Source organism: Balaenoptera ricei, chromosome 14, assembly GCF_028023285.1.
Source record: "Balaenoptera ricei isolate mBalRic1 chromosome 14, mBalRic1.hap2, whole genome shotgun sequence".
In the NCBI taxonomy this organism is placed as follows: Eukaryota; Metazoa; Chordata; class Mammalia; order Artiodactyla; family Balaenopteridae; genus Balaenoptera; species Balaenoptera ricei.
In genome coordinates, this window is record NC_082652.1 from 90039228 (window position 1) to 90058486 (window position 19259).

Genomic DNA, 19259 nt, shown 5'->3' on the forward strand with positions numbered 1-19259 from the left:
CCCCCTCTCAGCAATGGTGCTGGTGAAGGCTTGGCGAGCGAAGTGCCAAAGCTACGTGAAATTGCAACGCGCGCCCCTCAGGAGCCTGCGGGGACGGGAGCTTTCGGCGGGAGGGTTCGGGGTGTGTGTGGGCGCCCCCACTTCGGACCACCTTGCACTAAAGACCACTTCTCGGGCCTCACCGTGAAAGCACTAGGCGATGGACGGAGGGAGGTCGCCGCCCAGGCAGGTGCTTCGGAGCCCCGCCTCCCCGGGTCTCAGCCCCGCCCCGCCCCGCCCCGCCCCGCCCCGCCCCGTACCGCGCAGTGGAGGGGCGGGGCGACGGCAGGGGCGGGGCGACGCCGTCTCCAGCAAGGCTCGCTATTGGTGGACGGCACGGCGGCGGGGGCGGGGCGACGCCAGCTCTCCGGACAAGGGCGGGGATTGGTGGGCGGACGGCAGCGGGGCGGGCCCGCGCCGGGGGCGTGACCGGGGCACGTGGTACGGAAGCGGCGAGGCGGCAGCGGCGGGCTGGTGGGCTGCTGTCACGGACCACTAGGCGGGGAGGTCCTGAGGGCGGTGGCAGCGGGGCGGAGGCCGGGAGCGTGGGGCCCTGGGCCGCCTCCGGGGGAGCAGGGGAGGCCGGGCGCGGCTGGGGGGCCGAGGACGCAGGCCCGCTCCGCGCGTGGCCGGCCTAACGGGAGAAGAGGGTGTCGGGTCAAAAGGCCCGCTCGGGGGTCCGGGCTCTGGGGCGGCGGGGAGGACGCGCACGCGCCGGTCTCTCGACCCTCCCTCGGCGAGGCCCGCAGAAAACTAAAGCCTGTGTCTCGTAGCAGAGCCCTTGGCGGAAGCCTGAGTTTGGTGTCGCGGGACGGCCTGCGCCCGGGGGTCAGAGGCCCGGGGTCAGGGGTCTCTAGCCCCCGCCCACATTTAAGGCTGGGAGTTTGCAGCTGGCCGCCCTCAGGCAGCCTCCGTTTTCTCACCTGTCAAGCGGAGTGATGCCTGGTCCTGGTTCGGCCTGCACCGAGTCCTTGAGACCCTGGGCCTCGCGGGCAGGGCCTCCGAGCCGCCCGCGCCGCCGACACGGGATCCTAGTGCTGGCTCAGTGATTTGGTGCAGGTTTTACTCATGCCTTTGTCGTCCCTGGTGTTTGCAGGGAGGGGTGGCGAGAAGTAATTATGTAGAACTGTACGTTTGGATTGAAGGTCTAGATTGGGCAAACCAGAGGTCTCCACAGCTGTTTCAGTGGTTTTACACAGACTTGAAGCCCTGATTCAGGCGTTTGTTTAGGGTACCATGTGCCTTGAATCAGTGCGGGACAGGATGGGGGCATTCAGAACTGGGAGAATCATTCGTAGGCATTGCTGGATGGTTCCAGGTGCCACCGTATTACTTCTTCCTCTCACACTAGTTTCACTGTTGAAGTTATGTTACTCCCCAGAACCTTAGATTCCAAGAGGAGAGTAAGGCTGGCATTTCTTTCGAGAGGGTAATATTTGCTTTTGCTCACTCCAGCTCGGTGCTTTCACCCTAATAAATGGAGTTCGCCGGGGCATATAAAAGAAGTGGTGGTGAAACGGGAAAAACCAGAACTGTGAGTGGGAGGGAGAAATGGACCTGGCCTGACCTCTCTGACTGGGTTAGCAGTTCAGAGGAGCAGTTGCTTTTTCTCCAGCCTTGGTGAGGTGGCCTGCAGAGCTCAACAGTCGGTCTTGGTCTCTGTTTACTCTCCTTTGATAAAAGGTGCAGCTTAGATAGTTGAATCTTTGACCTTTGCTGGAAGGCCATTGGTTAATTGGGCCTCAAAGAACATAATATTAATGAGAATATATTACAGTGAGTGTGGGATTTGTGGCATTTAATGACCAGAAGCTCAAAAGTACCTGATGTAGCATATTGTCCTGCTAAATAGGGTTTCTTTTGTGATTGAAAACTTTGACTTGTATGCTGTGCCTCTGCATTCAGGGATCCCTGTCTTTGAGGTCAGAGCCTCAGCTGAAACCCTCTGAGTTGGCTGGAAGGTTTGTATGCTCTTTTCTGGGTGTGGGAAGAGGATTGACCTTACTGAACTCACACTGCACTTCCTCGATCTGTTGCCAGGCTTCATGTCTCAGTGGATAAAGTCTCTCCTGTCTTTAGAAGTCACTTCAGAATCCTATACCAAGAAAAAGATGCTCTTTAACTACAGTGTGTCCATACGCAGGCGCTTTTCTGGCGTCCTGCTCTGTAACTACAGAGATGTGGTAGGGTCTTGTGACTCTGCAGCTGCAGTTCTGAAATACTTCCTGTCACTGCTGAGGTTTGAGTCTTGCCACGTGATGGAATCTGAGTTGTCAGTTGGAGGAAGGGGGGAGAACCCATTTTGAAAGTGCCAATTCCAGGATCTTCTGTGCTTCATATTGATTCCAGTTTTTAAAGAAGATGAGTCGGGACTTCCCTGGTGGTCCAGTGGTTGGCACTCCGAGCTTCCACTGCGGTGGGCACAGGTTCAATCCCTAGTTGAGGAACTATCAGTAGGATCCTGCATGCCTTGAGACACGGCCAAACAAAGAAAAAAGATGATGAGTCACATGATTTCTTTTCCCCTGTATTTGTAAGGTGGAGCAGGGCATGTTGGGTCTCACAGAGCAGAAACTGGATGTTAGAAAATGCACCTGGGAGGCTGGAAGTTTCTTTAATCTTAATCGGGCCCTAGTGGAGTTTCATACGTTGTCTTGGCTGTTTCTGGGCCCAGGTTGTCAGTTTCCTTAAACTGAATTACGATCCTTTCTTCGGGCTTTGTTTGCTGTGTTGTTGGTTTGTGGCATAGAGACAAGATGTGACATTTTTGGTGGAAGCCTTGGAGTGATTATTTCCTCTGTGGTAATAGTAAGGGGGAAGTTGTGTGCTTTAAGAGAGTAAAATTAAATTTTAAAAAACGTTTTAAAATGCCGGTATGTCAGTGCTCCTGGGGAGTACCTGCTTTTAATTTATATCAGATTGTCTTCAACTCAGGCCCTTCCTTCGCTTACCTTCCATTTTGACAGACAATTCTGTGTACCTTTTCCTTCTGAAAAAAGAATGGAGATCAGCCTGAGCCTCTGACTGCTTTCCAGAACCACTGTATCTGCCGAGGTCACTTGCTGGAGTCCTCGTGACGACTGCATCCAGTGCTGGTCGGGGGGTGGAGTACAGTTTATGATCCTGCACAGGTGCCTCCAGGCCTGTTGATCAGTTGGACCCTGTCTCGAGGCAGCACTGACAGATTCTTCTTCCTTCCAGGAATCTCCAAGGTCTGCGGTCTGGTTGAAAGATGTCAGCCCTCACTGCCCTGTTTAAGTACGTTGATGAGAATCAGGATCGCTACGTTAAGGTAAGGGAATGTTTATTCTAGTAAACATTCAAGTTCAGTTTAATTGCATGGTACCCAGAGAAACTTTCAAGAAGCTAATATGAATTATGCTGTTCTAATCAAGTGTTACAGATACTGTCTAGATGGAGAAAGACCAGCGCTAGTGTGATCTCACATGTGGAATCTGAAAAAGTTGCGCTCAGAGAAGTTGAGAGTCGAACGGTGGTGGTCGGGGGGTGGGGAACTGGGGAGGTGTTGGCCAGAGGGCACAAACCTCAGTTACAAGGCGGGTAAGTTCTGGGGAATCCAGTGCACTGCGGGGTGATTATAGTCAGCAAAACTGCATCGTGTACTTGAGTAGATCTTAAGCGTTGTCACCACAAAAAAAAAGTAACTGAAAATGTGTATTGTCTAGAGGTCTTTTCCTCTGCTTTCTCATTACAGTATGTAAGTTGGCTTTTGACAGAAACTCTTAATACCTGTTTCTAGAAATGGCAAAGCTAACTGAAGATTTTTGTTTATTCTTGTGGTAGATAAAAAGAACTATTTTACATTTAGCATGTTTTAAATGATATGGTAATGTTATGTATTAATCTGTTTCTTGATGTTAACCTAAAGAATCATACGTTAAGATCGCCCTTGGTAGACATGTTTCAGGTGAAATCTTTAGAGTGCTCATTCTAAAACTTCTATTTTCGAGAACTTGGCCATCGTCAGGATGGTAAATAAGCCAACTTGGACTCTGAAAATATTGGGTATTTTCTGTATCTTTCAGTTGTAATTTTGTCAGATGCAGATGTAAACGTGTTTATGGAACTTTGTACATGTTACACTCACGTCATGCTTTACGGTTAACGATTTTCCTGTCATGCTGTATAGTTCTTGGTGTAGGGTCAGTACAGGCAGTCCCTTTATATCTTAAGCAAAAAGCAGATGCCACGGAGCTCTTCTTCTGCGTCTGGGCAGCACGTTCCAAATGGAGTGGCCGCAGGTAGCAAGTGACCTCTGTGGGCCGGACAGTGGCACCCTTGTGAGTACCTTCCTTCCTCAAGGAGCACCTTTTCAGAATCCCTTCTGCTTATTATCCACAAACAGAAACTTGCGGAATGGGTGGCCATCCAGAGCGTGTCTGCGTGGCCCGAGAAAAGAGGCGAGATCAGGAGGATGATGGAGGTCGCCGCTGCCGACATCAAGCAGCTGGGGGGCTCCGTGGAGCTGGTGGACATTGGGAACCAGAAGGTATGCGGCCGGCACTCTCCGCGCTGCAGAGCCACAACGAGCAGGTTTACTGAGGAGTTGATAGGCCTCGGCTAGTTCTTACATGTCTTTGCTTCAGATAACCTGCTGGTCTTTCAAACAAACAAAGAAGGCCTGATTTGGATGCTAAACTGTGTGATTTCTTGAGCTGGATTAGACAGAGATTTGTGATACTCATCACTGTTCTCCAGGAAGGAGAACTGTTGAGTGTTATCTAAGCAGAAGTTAACATAATGGCCATTCTGAGGCGAGCTGGCATTCCTTCCCAGCAGTCAGTCAGCCTTCAGACCAGGAAGTTGCTCTTTGCCAATCAGATGCAAAACTAATGGAGACTCCCACTCACACCCACTGTGTCCCCAGTTGGTAGAAACAGCACTTTTCATGACTTGGTTCCTGGAAAAGGGCTACTTTATGTGTGGGACTTGGGGCTCAGTTGCATTTTAATGCAGGATTCTGACAGATTCTAACTTGAATGAACAATCTCACTTTTTGGTGCATTATTCCACTATTTTCCTTTCAGATGATTTCAGTCCCGTGTTAATTACATGTTTCATGGCATGCATTTTCGAAGTTTGTAACGCTCTTTTATGTTGCAGGGATAACTGGGTTTGGTTTATCTTGGTTCTCTTGCCTGATGATTTATGTGTCCGTTGAAACCATATCCTGGGATTTCAGATATGGACATTCAGCTCTTTTCATAAATGGAAGGACCCAGAGGCCCAGGTGGGCTCTGTCTCCCTGGGAACCAATAATAGGCCCATGGCAAAGGAGGTTAAAATCTGGGCCTTCCGATTCCCAGTCCAGTGTCGTTTGTGTGAGATTTCTTCTGACCACAGACTTAATAGTTAACTGAAGATTACTTAAGGCACATTAGAGCTTCCTGGCACTTTGCCCACTCATGAGAGGCTAAACCAAGTTTCTTTGAGTTAGTGTCTGTTAGGAGTATACTTGACTTTCTTCCTCTTCCTTTTTTCCTAATATATTAAAAAAAAAATCTAGGTGACAAATAATTTTTAAGAGTTGTTTTGTTAAAATAGATGGATCTATTCTGTTTAACACGGATGTTACAGTGCGGTTCTTCAGAAAGGGCCTTCCACGAAAGACTAAATGACTGCCACACTATTTGAGTTCCATGATGCCTACTTTTATCAGGGAAGGAGTTGGCAGCTTTCATCACTGTTAGAGAAGCTCTGCCGAGGTCCTCGTGGGGCGCAGCCGTAGCACATGTGGTCCCCTCTGCCCATCAGTTCATCTGGCAGTGGTGTTGCCCTTTCCTGGCGGTGGTGGTGCCTTGGGGCGGGCGTGGGGTGGCTGTCAGCACTTGTACGCGCAGAAGCCGGGGTACTTTCAGCCTCACAGAGGACAGATGTTGGGAGCCCGGTCCCTGCTGGGCAAGGTTCAGGGGCCGACGTGACGGTGGGAGGGCTGATCTGGGGCGCTTGGGGCCTCCCTGCCAGGGTTGGTGCAGGAGCCGTCCCGTCCGGCCTGCCTGCAGCCCAGCGCTGCCCCGGTCGGTGGCGGGCCCTGTCCCTGAGGGCCCGAGCGCCAGACAGAGGAGCTCAGCCAATGGGGCAGTCGTGGCTCCTGAGCAGAGCAGTGACGGGAGAGCCCCCGGCGCCGGTGCAGTGGGTCAGGGGTCGGGAGCTGGACTCGTGTGGTGGCCGTTAGAATGGGTGGAAAGGAGGGAGACGTGAGGACCCCTTGACACAGACTTGTGCCCAGACAGATGCTGGTAGAGGACAGCGTGTTCTCCCTGTGAACACATCACTGTGTCTCTCGCCCAGGCCTTGTCCTGTGACATCTGAGTAAGTGGGGAAACCCAGAGAGAGATTTGCAGTTTGTGGCATGAATATCTATGGGCCCAAGTGGCTTCTTAGAAAATGCTAAAGTGTTTCAGAGGAGCTACCTGGAGCAGAGATTTATTTAGAGAAAATCTGTTTTTAAAAATCACTTTCCTATGAGGCAAGCAAAGGGCCAGCTGGGACCGCAGCACCCCGTGTCTTGTGTGACCAGGTCAGGGCGTTTGGTTTCGAGAACGGTTCTTTGCCCTGGTGGCTACAGGCCGTCCTCGCGAGGACACAGCCCCAGGGCAGCTCGCGTGGGTGGGTGGCGAGGTGGAGTCCAGGATTGCGCGTGGGCAGCTGCAGGGTCAGCAGCAGTTAAATTGGCATTTATGAGTAGGGTGTACTGGAAGGACAGATCCCGTATCCTGAGAGAACTCGGCGGCCTGGAACGTTCCCTGATGGGCGCGGAGATGTAGAGGTGCTCAGTGCCCCCGGGAGTGTGGAGAAGGACACTTTTACCGGCCCATCCCTTGTCCCGATTTGCTTGTCGGTTTTAGCTGCTGCTCATTTTACCTCTTAATTGTAAATCGTTACCATAGCTTCATTATCAGTTTGGTTTGTGTGTTCTGTTTAGTTACGTATGTTTTCAGAGCGTTTTCTAGTAACTAGCCTGACACCCAGGTGTGTGATGGCTCCTCTGTGACTCTTCCTCGCTCCTGCAGTTGAAACTCAGCACGTGCTCCTTTCACCCTCCCTGCCATTGGTGGCACTTTGTAAGGACCTCGGGTTGTCCTCTTAGACTGCAGGAACGGGGCGAGGAGGATGGGGTGCCGGATATTTTGCAGGGCCTTCGTGGGCCATGGTTTACCATGGAAGGTGCAGACGCTGAGCTGATGTGAATGTTGGAAGGGACCTGAGTTTGATGTGGGGCTTGGCACTGGCTTGCCTTCGTACACCTGCATTTCTACCCTAGATGAGGAGAGAATCCTGTGATTAATATCTGTCCCCCGCTCGTAGGGGACTGGGAGGCTGATACGGCCTCTGGGAGAAGGCTCAGGAGGAGTCCCAGCTACTGCGGCTTCATGCAGTGTGGCCTCCTGCAAATTACAGTTCATCATACCCTGGTCTACGGCCCTTTCTGTGCATGACTGTAATTTACATAAAAAACTTCAAAATGTATCTTCTGCTTTAAGATTACCGTAGATTTTATATATTATTTTAGAAAATAATGAACTAAGCTGCATCCCAAACTCAGCCTTTGTAATATGTTTTGTTACATAAAAGTTTTTTTCAAAAATCAACCTTTAAAAATTTACCAAGCCACCTGCAGTTAGTAAACATAGTTCACTCTCTGTGCTCTGATGAGATGGGGCACGTTCAGGGTGGGATGGCCGTAGTCCAGTCTCTGTGCTCCGGATTACGGGAAAGTATATTCTTGTTAATTAATGACTCGGTTGAACAGTATGATCTTGAACTCTGCAATAGAAGTGGTTGATGAGAACACGTAAGATTGTCCAGGGCATGTTGATAACATCTTCTGTAAACACCACCCTCTTTAAACAAAGCCTGTCCTCCATGGCCTCCTCTCCTCCCCCAGCTCCCTGATGGCTCGGAGATACCACTTCCGCCCATTTTACTCGGCACACTGGGCTCCGACCCGCAGAAGAAAACGGTGTGCATTTATGGACATCTGGACGTGCAGCCGGCAGCCCTGGAGGACGGCTGGGACAGCGAGCCCTTCACCTTGGTGGAGCGAGACGGTAGGGACGCTTCCCCAAGGACGAGGACTTGTGGCATTTGCTTAGGAGGTGCACCCGTGGCCTCTGGGTTGTCTTTCCAGAGCTGGCTGTTTGTACATGATCTAGAAATTGGGTTCTGGAAGCCTCACGCGTGTGCATCCATCCTTGAAACCTCCGAAAGCCTTCCTTTCTTTGTTGGAACCAGGTCTCTGGGGCCTTGGGCCTGCTGGGCTTCCCTCTCCTGCTGACACTTTCCCAGGAAGCCCGATCTGAATTGAGGTGGTGCAGCATCCCAAAACCTGGGATCCAAATCTGGTCCGATTTGTAACTGCTTCCGTGGCGCATTTTAGCAGCTCCCGTCAGGGTTTAGGGAAGCCTTGGCCTTTCCCCGATGCCTGCTGCCCTGGGGAGGATGGCAGTGACGGCTCAGTGAAGCCATCGAGGGCTCCCGGGCTGGGCCCCGCGGGCACCTTGCGCACCTCTTCACCTCCCCCCGCACTGGCCCCGCTTCTTGCTGCCCTCCAACCCGCCCCGGGTAAAGGCTCCGCCTGCCTTCGTCACTGAACCTTCACATTTCCACACTGGACGCAGCCTTTCGCCACGTGGAGCAGCCCCTTCATTTGTGCCTCGTCCCCTTGGGCCGAGTGCAGACCGTCTTTAAGTAAAGCCTTTCTTGCGGGACACGCTGAGTTTCTGTTGGAGCTTCCCCGGCTCAGGGACAGTCACGCCATTGCTGCGCACAGCGGTCCTCAGGGTGCGCTTGCTAACGTGTCCTCAGTCCAGAGCCTGGGCCCCCGCCCTTCCTCTCGTCCCCTCTCCCCTCTCCCAGCGGCGCCCCTCCTCCCCACCCCTGCACCAGAACCCCCCGGAGGTTGTCCTCGTCCCGCCCCTTCTCTTCCCCCTTGCAAGGCCCTCCCCTGGCCTGTGGAGGCGGGTCCTGCACCGCCTCCCGCCCTGCCCCACAGCGGTGCCTCTTGGGGGACCCGGTGGGCCCCATCTTCTCTCCCCTCATTGCGCCTCTTTCTGCGCCAGCCCTGGTCACCTACTGCTCAGCCCCCCCCTGACAGCCCACCCCCAGACAGACACACAGACACGCAGGACGGAAGAACCTGGAGCGCCCCCGTAGCCCGGAGAAGCTGCCCACACATGCCTGCTGGCGTGCCGGGCCGGGGGTGGGCGCTCTCGGCCTCTCTCCACCCCGGCCCGCACAGCCCCGGCTCCCTGGGGTCGCTTGGTCAGTGTTTGCCACAGGGACGAGGATGCGTCTTAGAAGAGCTCTTTAGCTTTTGTGAAAAGCAGATTTAGTTTAAAAAAGAAATCCCCAAGGCAGTGATGGCTTTAAGCCCCACGCCGCTTTGGGGTGGGTCAGGTTGACCTGCCGAACGTTGAAAATGGGCTAAGGGTGAGGAGGACAGAGGACCGACCGGGACAGACTGAGGCCGGGAGGGGCCCCCTGAGCACATGGCGCCCGGGGTTCTGGCCTCCCTCGGGCCTTACGCTGCATCTGGTCCGGGAGGGGGGGTCTGGGCTTGTCTCCCTGGTGTCCTTCAAGATGGCCAGTGCCCAGCCCAGACACCCACCTTTGTACGGGGGTCCCAGAGGTGGCTGTGCAGCGGGGAGGTGGCCGGTTACACTGGGGAGGGGCAGCTTCCTGCCTTTAGTGATAACCTAGAGGGGTACGTGACGGACGTCAGTTCTGTTCCTCGTCAGATTGGGCTGTGGTGCGGGTGAGGCTGTGGTTCTCCTTGGTCGGTGCACCTGCATCCAGCCAGCTCTCCCTCCCCTGGAGGGAGCTGCTGCCGGCTGGCTGTGGACTAGATTTTAACACACTAGCCAAGTGGCAGTGGTCCCGCGGAGCTGGGTTTGCAGCGCGTGCCCTGAGACGGTGGGGACCTTGGCCGCACTCCCACGGCTTGCTCTTAGATCGGGCGAGTTCTCTGGAAGATCCTAACGATCATGTTGGGTGGAGACTCGGGGCTCCTGATAGAATGGAAATGGGGCTTCTGACACGAAGAAGAGGCTTAGGATGGCTGCGTGGGGTCGCGCTGGGATGTCGTCAGATGTTCACCGAGAGGTGCTCCTTGCTGTGCGCTGCGACCGTCACCTGATGAACTTGCTGATTGCTGTTCTAGGCAAACTGTATGGGAGAGGAGCCACCGATGATAAGGGGCCAGTGGCCGGCTGGATGAACGCCCTGGAAGCCTTCCAGAAAACGTGTCAGGTACGCCGCCCACATCTAGGGCCCGATTCCCCTGCTCCACCTGGGGATGCGGAGTGGGACTTTCTGTTCCCAGAACAGCCCCTAAAGATCAAAGAGCACGGGCCGGGAGACAGCAGGCTTCCCCCCCAAACTGCACCAGCGCAGCTGGGTCATCTTCCAGTTTATAGGCTGTTTTCCAGCTTGGGGAGACATTGAAGGTGCAGTGGTTTTACAGTCGTCCCAAGGTCACCCTGTTGGTGACTCAGCAGGGACCCAGGCAGGTGAGAGTTCCGGGCTCTGACCGCGCCTGGGAAGTGGGCGCTTGCCAGGGCGTGACCCGGGCCCTGTGCTAGCCGACAGACCCTCACTTTCTCTGTGTGGTTTTTATCCTCCTAAAACTAAATTTGATTTTTAAAAATATATTTCCTTAACTGAAACATCTGCTCCTTGTTGAAAGTTTGTAAAATACAGAAAAGTAGAGAGAAAAAAGAGGTGCCTAGAATCCAGGCCTCAGAGACTTAATATTTTGTTACTTACCAATCTTTTCAAGAATTCTTTTTAATCTGATTGTGATCATAACATATAGGCAGTTTCTGCATCTTGCTTTTATCTTGTGTTGCGATAAGAATGATATGACAAGCATTTTTGTCAGGACATGGGGTGGTAGATCTGAAAAGGGTTTGAGGGAGCTGGGCTCGGGCTGGGAAGGCCCCTCTCCTCCAGGGCCCCTGGGATCAGCGGGTGGCCGAGCGGAGGGGTGGCCGTGTGCAGGGCAGAGCCGCTCAGCGCACCTCCCCTCACCCCTGTTCCACTGGAGTGGCAGAGGGGTGCTGCGTGTGGTGAGCAGCGCTGTCTGGGGGCAGCTCTGAGCTAGGACCCCGCAGACGTGAGTCCGTACGGGCCCAGCCTTCCATGGCCTTTGGCACCGCCTCGCTCAGGTGTGGCTTCACGTTGTCTCCTGTGGAAGGGCCACGTGCCTCACAGCACAGCCTTGGGGAGACCTGGAAGCCCACCGAGCAGGAGCCACGTGGCATCTTAGGGTCACTGTCAGCTCTGGAGGAGAAGGGCTTGCAGTGCGTGGAGCGCCTTCTGAACTGGGGGAAGCGCGCTCTCGCTCTGGCGTGCACTGCTGGTGGCCACGCAGATGAAGGCTCTGGCTGTCTGTGTCGTGGCCTTTGTTTTAGAGAGGGCGGCTCAGCTTTGCTGGAGACGCTGATTCGCGCTGGGCGAGCGCAGAGACCCCGATGAGTGGCACATGTGGTCGGGCTGGGAGCTCCTTGGAAGGAGTCCTTCTAAGGGTGACCGGCCGAAGCCACGCTTGTCCCCTGGTGGCCCAGCGCCTGGGGACTGAGGGTCTCTGTGGGCCACACACAGCCCGCCCAGTGGTCGGTCTGGAGGAAGTCACTTATTTGAAATTCGTGACTTCCCAACATTGGGTGGCTTCCTGGCTGTTGCTTCTAAGCCCGTGAGCTCTGAGTGCCTTCCTTCACCGGCCTCCTGCCCAGGAAGTCCCCGTCAACGTCCGCTTCTGTCTGGAGGGCATGGAGGAGTCTGGCTCCGAAGGCCTGGATGCGCTGATCTTTGCCCAGAAGGACGTGTTCTTTAAGGATGTGGACTACGTCTGCATCTCTGACAACTACTGGCTGGGGAAGAACAAGCCCTGCATCACCTACGGGCTCCGGGGCATCTGCTACTTCTTCATTGAGGTCTGTGCCGAGTCGTGCGGGGAGCAGCTGGGAGGGCTCTGGGTGCCCATGCGTTCTCCTGTGGTTGGCGTTTCCAAGAGGATTTTTTGATTGTTGCCAGAGTTCTGGCATTTAGGAAGCACCTTGCTTTGCTTGTTGAGGGAGCAGATTTTGATTTCGAAAATGGTCGTGTGAACGTTCTTTGCTCACTTTACTGTCGCGCGGTAAGAACGGGCTCCCGTGAGCAGCCAAGCAGGGTGGCCATGTGTCTGCAGGTGGAATGCAGCAGCAGAGACCTGCACTCCGGCGTGTACGGCGGCTCGGTGCACGAGGCCATGACCGACCTCATCGTGCTGATGGGTGAGCGTGGCCTCCGTCACCGCGTGGCAGTCGGGCGGGGGGTTGGTGCGGGCACTGCTTCCAGGCTGCTTCATGCCTTCTGTCCCTCCCTCCCACCCCCCGCCACTGACTGGTCCCTTTAAAAGACCCCCGTGCTTCATTTCTGCCTCCCCTCCCCCCCATGTCGTCTCCGCGGCCCGACTCGGGCACCCCGCCTGCCCTGTCACGGCCGTCCTTCCTCTGGACGCCGTTGTGTGTTACGTCCCTGGAGGGCGTCAACCTCGGTCTAGTTGACACTGTGACTGGCCGCAGCAGTCTCCTGCGCGCTCAGCCCTGTGAGAGCGAGGCCACGGCTCCCTTGCCTGGTGTCCCCCTGGCGCACGGCCTCGGCCCGCCGTGTGCTCAGTCCTGTTTCCTTCCGTGGCGGGCGGCGGCGGCCGTGCACAGAGCTGACTTTTCTGGGACTGGAGTCTACCCTGCCCCACTCGGTTTTCCCCCCTCAGCGTGGGAGCAGGTAGTTTCTCGTGGGACGTGCCTTAAACAGGACATGTTGGACAGAGGAGTGGTTTTCAGGGCGGGCCTGCGGGAGCCCGTTTGCTCCGTGTGTATCCTGCTCCGTGACCGTGGACGGCTCTCCTGCCTTCCGTGTGTTACACGGCAGGTGCCCCCGCTCTCCTCCCTGGGTTGTTACGGTAACAGAACGCCTTACGGAGCGCACGCACGCTGAGCGCTCACCCTCCCCACTCCTCCAGGCTGCCTGATGGACCGCACGGGGAAGATCCTCATCCCGGGCATCAGCGAGGCGGTGGCCTCCGTGACGGACGACGAGCTGGAGCTCTACGACAAGATCGACTTCGACCTGGAGGAGTACACCCGGGATGTGGGGACACAGACCCTGCTGCACGGCTGCAAGGTGCTGCCCGGGCGCCGCGAGGCCTGCCCCCCGCCGGGCTTGCAGGGTCCCCGGGCCGGAGGCTGAGGGCTGGATGGACTCGGGCGTACCCCGGGCACGGGAGCAGCCAGACGGTGCAGGCGCCGGAAGGCACCACGCGCCAGGCTGGGAGCTGGGAGCTCTTTAACGTGTCACATGTCGACTGTGGAGAGCTCGGGAGCTGGGGGACGTCTGCAGAGAGGCAGGGGCTTTTCCTCATTTGCACATGTGGGGAAGTCACTTTACCACCGGGCCAGAGATGATTTAAGCCATTCCTGACGGAGCTGGATGCTAAGGTGGAAACCATTTGCACAAAACATTTACTTAACTGTCAGGAGAAAATCGTGTTGTGACCTTTCTCTTAATTAGCTTAGTTCCTGGTTTCTAAGGTGTGACTATAAGTTCACGTGGTTAACTAAGCTTTAGTTGAACCGCAGCGGCAGGCCCTGGGGATGCAGGAGGAGCGCAACCGGGCTTGGCCCTTGAGTGTCACCTCTCCAGGTGACAGACGGGCAGAGAAGCTTAGGGGGTGTGCGGAGGCCACCGTGGGGTGGTCTGGCGCCTGGGGGGAGGGGGAGGCGTCCTTAGACGGGAGTGCCACCGGGCCTGCAGGAGACAGGCGGGGCTGAGCGCCAGAGCAGGCCTCAGCTGTCCCGCTCGTGGGCGGCCAGTGAGGCCCGGGGTTCGGAGGGAAGGTGCCTGACAGAAAGGCCTCTGATCTGCCGAGGAGGTCGTGCACTGTCCTGGAAGACGGCGGTGTGACTGGTGTTGAGTAGAGGGACGCGCTGATGAGCCCTCGCTGGGGACAGACTGCGGGCAGGGGGTGTGGCGGGATAGGAGCTGAGGCGCTGGGGCTGGGGGGCCGTGAGGCTGCGGGGGGCGCTGGGGGGCGGGGAGGCGGGGCCGGGGACCCCTCAGGCTCAGGACGCATCGGAGAGGACCGAGCGGGGTAAGGATTCACAGGCGGAGCCGAGACAGGGTCCTCGCGGGCGGCAGTCAGTTGGGTCCTGACGCCGTGACCAAGAGAGACTAGTCCCAGGGGAGAAATGAGTCTGGGGAAGGTTGGGCTCTGGACACATTTGTATTTCCTCCTGCCCCGCTGCCTTCCGGTAACATTTGCCTTTACGTGAGGTGTCTGCTTAAGGGCCGTGTCTGCTCCTTCCGGCCGTCACTGGGCTCTTTGGTTCACAAACACGTCCAGAGTTACGTGCTGAGTCGCCGAGGAAGCCCAGGGGTTCGGGCGGCAGCGTGTCCTCTCCTGATACGTCGCGTGCCACCGCTGGGACGAGAGGGGCATGAGAGGCGGCCGTGTCAAGTAGACGCTCGCGAGACGGGGGGCTGCCTTGTGCCCATCCCCGCAGCAGAGGCTGCCGGGCTTGTCCGTGGGCACCGGCCTAGGACGTGATGCACGGCCTGGCTTCCCCTCCTCGGGGAGCTCGCCCCACACTCGGTGTCCTGTAAGCCCAGGACCTAGGATGGCCGGGGTCATGCCTCCCTCCCCTTCCTGGTGCCCCTGGCTCTGCAACAGCCCTCATATGGGTGGGGCTGGCCAGAACACCGTGGCTCCTGTGTGGTCAGTTTTGTTGACCCGGGCGGTGCGGACTCACTGGGAGGCGCGGAGAGGACACGCTTGCGGCCGTCCTGGGCGCGCAGAGCCCCCTTGGGGGGCTGTTGTAGCGGCTGCCGGAGCGCCTTTGGGGCCGGCTCATCTACCGGCCCTGCCGGGTCGCTCCTGCCTTCCTGACGGTGTGTGGACCCCAGGCCGGCCGGGCTCCTCCGTGAGCAGGCGGTGCCGTTTCCGACCCACTTTGTCGTTTTTCTGCAGAAAGACATCCTGATGCACAGGTGGCGGTACCCGTCCCTCTCCCTCCACGGGATCGAAGGTGCCTTCTCTGGGTCGGGGGTCAAGACCGTGATTCCCCACAAAGTGATCGGCAAGTTCTCCATCAGGCTCGTGCCAGACATGACTCCTGAGGTGGTCACCGAGCAGGCACGTGGGGTGCTGGGGCGTGGGCGGGGCGTGCTGCCCACCCGGGGCCTGTCAGCGGGGCTCTGGGCAGCGGGAGGGCGCGCCTCTGCCTGCACAGCCCTGTCCTCGGCTCTCGCCAGCTCAGCGGCTGCTGGAACAAGCAGTTCAGAGCTAATCAGGGATCAAGGTCCCGTAAAAGGGCATCCCGTGCGAGTGGCCTCTGTCACTGCTGAGGCGTGCTGAAATCTCATCTCTGACCTCGTCCCGAGGCTCAAGGCAGTTGCTGACTTCGGGCTGCCTGTGTTATGGTGGGAGTCCGCGGGCCTTTGGTCCCTGGTGAGCAGCAGAGGGGGAAGCGTCCAGGACTGGGGGGCAGCTTCCAGAGGGGGAGGGTCCAGAGTGGGGCAGCGTCTGGTGCCTGAGAGTCAGCCAGGCTTGCGGGAGAGCAGTCGCTCGTCCTCCCCCCGGGGGGTTTCGTGGAGAGACGGAGTCAAGACCTTCCCTGTTGGGAGGGGAAACTGAGGGCCGCTCTCCAAGCCTAGGACTGAGATGTTCTCATCACGAGGTGACCCTGGGTCAGCACCTGGCTCTGTTTTTGCATTAGCCGTAATCGTTTTTGTAAAGCAAGTCAAGGGGCGTTTTCTTTAAACTTGATTTAAGTGTTACCATCATATGGGATTTAAATATTAACATCATATGGGAATATCTACGTAAAGGGTGAATTGCTTGAAATTAAAACATTACCTTTTACCTTAAATAACTGAAGTTTGTTTCATGATAAAATCCCTTTTTCTGTTATCGTAGTTATGCAGATCAGTGTTTAGCAGCAGCAGATGAGACTCATTGTAGACCCATAGACTCACTGTAGACCCCTTATAGACCCGTTGTAGACGACTGTGGACTCACCCCCAGAGACTGTTGTGGAGTAGATCCCCAGCACTAGGTCAGAGGCCAGGCTTGTAAGACACTGTCTCTCCTGCCTGTGCTTCAGGTTACGAGCTACTTGACCAAGAAGTTTGCTGAACTGCACAGTCCCAACAAGTTCAAGGTGTACCTGAGCCACGGCGGGAAGCCCTGGGTATCCGACTTCAACCACCCTCATTACTTGGCTGGGAGAAGAGCCCTGAAGACAGGTCAGACGTCCTCTTTGGGGGCGGATAGGCGCTGGCGGATCGTGGGCGTGTGACTGTGTCGGCTCTGTCTCTGTGCGGGCTGGGCTGTGCCACCTCCAACCCTGAGAGCAGGGCTGCTGATCTGGACTTGGGGTTGCGGGCCAGTAGATCTGTGGCGGATCCCTGGCCTCGCAGCCCTAAAGCTCAGTGTCTTTTATTCCATTCTCCCTCAGTTTTTGGTGTTGAGCCGGACTTGACCAGGGAAGGCGGCAGTATTCCTGTGACTTTGACATTTCAGGAGGCCACAGGGAAGAATGTCATGCTGTTGCCCGTGGGGTCAGCAGATGACGGAGCCCACTCCCAGAATGAAAAGCTCAACAGGTGAGGACAGAAAAGAGGGGCCGTCTTGGGGTGACTGGGGTGGGCCAATCAGGGACTGAGGCAAAGAAAGGCCCTGCTTGGAGGGCAGGGGGAGAGCACAGAGCCCTGGGTGTTAGGACACAAGGTGGAGACCTCGCATCCGGACAGGGAGGAGCTGTGGTCCGGGTAAGGCCCTTCACGCTAAGTACCGGCTGAGAGCCACGCGTTCCGTTAGACCAGGACCAGGGCTGGTCCCTGGTGGGGCAGGCGGACTGGACTTGAGAACCAAGGCAAGCAGCGCTCAGGGCCAGCACGCCAGGCCGGTGGGATGTCCGCTTCCGGAAGGAACGCAGTATTTGTGCCCGGCCTTCGGGACACCAGCCAGCGTGATGACTGTTCCTCCCTGTCAGGCACAACTACATTGAAGGCACCAAGATGCTGGCTGCATACCTGTACGAAGTGTCCCAGCTGAAGAACTGAGCACCGCCCTCCTCCCATCACCTTGCGCTCTTCCCGTCGCTCGGGAACGCGGAAGCCCGTCTCTCTCCTTTCCCTCTCGTCAGATTCTCCAGGCCTCCAGGAGTGGACGCGAGACCACCCACCTGTCTCAGGATGGAGTTAACCTATCCCGGCAGCGATAAATGTTCAGCCCTGGGGGCTTGTAAACGACCCTGGGTGACAGCTGAATTCTCAGTGGTGTCTCCAGAAAATAGCCAAGGCCTAAAAGCACAAGTTCTTCTGTAGAAAGTTCTGGTCGATGTCCACTGGGCTAAAGAGAGGCCTTGGTGCTTCCTGGTCCCACCTCTGCCCCCAGAGTCAGGGTCACACACACTTGGAACATTGAGTCGCGGGCACCTGGTGCCTCGAGGGCCATCCTTTCTGTCCTTTGCTGTCTTGGGCACATTCTGTCCTTTTCTCAAGACCTTAACTGTTACTGGTGTTCCACATCTTCTGTTTATTACGATCCCTCAAAACCTCAGCCTACTGGGAGGGTTATTTGATCTCAACCTGAGTTGCTAAATAAAAAAAGCTGAGCTTCTGGAGGAGCTGCCGCCTGTGCGCCTTTCTCTGCGCAGCCGTGTGCCCGCGCGCGGTGAGGTACGCGGAGCGGGCTGGCGGGGCTGGGGCCGGGCTCAGGACGCCGGTGCCCGTCTCGCTCGTCCTCTCCTGTCCCCGCTCCCGGTGCTGCCGAGCCGCAGGAGAGCCCATCCGACCGGTTTAAACAGCACAGTCCCCCGGCCCAGCCGACGGAGGAGGCCACACTAAACTCCCCCGAAGGAACCGGGCCCTTGTTGATCATGAGTGAAGTCCGTGTTTTGTCTCCTTTGCTGACCCCCCCTGACTCGTAGGCCGGGACTGGGATGGGGGACGGGGGTGCTGGTTACTGGGCCCTGTCACACCTGACACCTAACGGGACGGAGTGGAGCCACGCTTTCCACCCCTGGATCTCTCCTTCACTGCCCGGGTCCCCCTCCTTGCCCCTGGCGTCACCTCCACAGCGTCCTCGCGGCGTCGGGAGCTGCAGCCTCCTTGTCTCCACCCTCACCACTCATCCTGCTGGTCCTCGGGGAGGCTCACCCGGGAGAACAGTCTGGTACCAGGCACCCTGCACCCTGCGGGGCCCGAGTCCTTGGAGCTACCTGCTCGGGCTCTGTGCACTTCAGTTTCCAGTTAGGGGAAGAAGCTTTACTCAGGGCTCGTGAAATGCATTCATCCCACTGTTCTGTGGGAGGAGAGGCGTTCCCCAATCGTGAAATCCCAAACTTGCCCTGAATGGTGTTACTCCACGGCAGGAAGCTGACTGCTAACAAGAATCCCCTGCCTGGTCTTATTTAGAAAAAGAGAACTTACTGGGCTGCATTCTTGACCCAGAAGAGAGGGAGCCGAGAGGAGTCCCGGCCCGAAGGAAAGCTGAGCGTCTCCGCGCGACCACGGGAAAGTCGAAGTTCCTTTTGCTCTTGCTTTTTGGCCACGGCATCAGGAAAGGGTGGTAGACGTGTCAGGATCCTTAAACCACATGGGTTAGTGAGGCCGCTGTGACCACGACGACACAGTCTTCAAGGTGATGACAGTTTTCTCGGGCAGGCGGGGCTCCCCGGCTTCAACGTCAAGGTCGTGGCCTCTGCTCCGGCCCGCAGCCCCAGCCTGTGGGAAGGAGGGATGGGGGAAGACAGGCTTCCTCGCTTCTGGGCACCATCCAGAGTTTGCATCTTTCTCAGGTAGTCACACAGCCACTCCTAACTGCACAAGAGGCAGGAATCATGCATAGATGACATTTCTATCGCTGCAGGAGAGGAAAGACATCCTGGGGAGTCAACCTTTATGTGCCTCTGTTGCCCCGTGGTTATACCGAGACCTTTGTCCCAAGGAAAGCAGAGAAAAAAATGAGTATCTAGCATTAGAAAGAGGAAGGACTCCAGGAGCACTTTGTCATCCGCTTTTCAGAGAGAATTTTAACATCTGCATCGGCCTCTGGGGCTCTAGGGAGCAGCTGAGTGGGGGTCAGGACGGTGTTCCCAGCCTGCCCGCCTTTTCCTTCGCACCTTTTCACATCAAAATGTGACTATGGGCCG

At 56.5% G+C, this 19259-nt stretch overlaps 1 protein-coding gene across 5 annotated transcripts; it reads left to right on the top strand.

The window, feature by feature from the left end:
* The first annotated feature begins 458 nt into the window (after positions 1-458).
* CNDP2 (carnosine dipeptidase 2) lies at positions 459-17732 on the top strand. 5 transcript variants are annotated; one of them, XM_059894131.1, is made up of 12 exons: positions 459-480; positions 3241-3331; positions 4406-4549; positions 7949-8111; positions 10223-10311; positions 11796-11996; positions 12251-12335; positions 13067-13227; positions 15071-15235; positions 16206-16347; positions 16560-16707; positions 17097-17732. In XM_059894131.1, the coding sequence occupies exons 2-12, from the start codon at positions 3272-3274 to the stop codon at positions 17164-17166; spliced, it is 1428 nt and encodes a 475-aa protein (XP_059750114.1). In that variant the 5' UTR covers positions 459-480; positions 3241-3271; the 3' UTR covers positions 17167-17732. The 5 variants fall into 5 exon arrangements, with proteins under 5 accessions (XP_059750114.1, XP_059750110.1, XP_059750111.1 ...); XM_059894127.1 differs by having other exon boundaries at positions 471-513; XM_059894128.1 differs by having other exon boundaries at positions 474-546.
* The last annotated feature ends 1527 nt before the right edge of the window (positions 17733-19259 follow it).

Excerpts from the sequence above, each read along its gene's own strand:
- CNDP2 (XM_059894131.1), top strand. The coding sequence starts at position 3,272 with ATGTCAGCCCTCACTGCCCTGTTTAAGTACGTTGATGAGAATCAGGAT. Across the intron at positions 11,997-12,250 it reads TCTGCTACTTCTTCATTGAG|GTGGAATGCAGCAGCAGAGA; the intron begins GTCTGTGCCGAG and ends ATGTGTCTGCAG. Across the intron at positions 12,336-13,066 it reads CGACCTCATCGTGCTGATGG|GCTGCCTGATGGACCGCACG; the intron begins GTGAGCGTGGCC and ends CCACTCCTCCAG.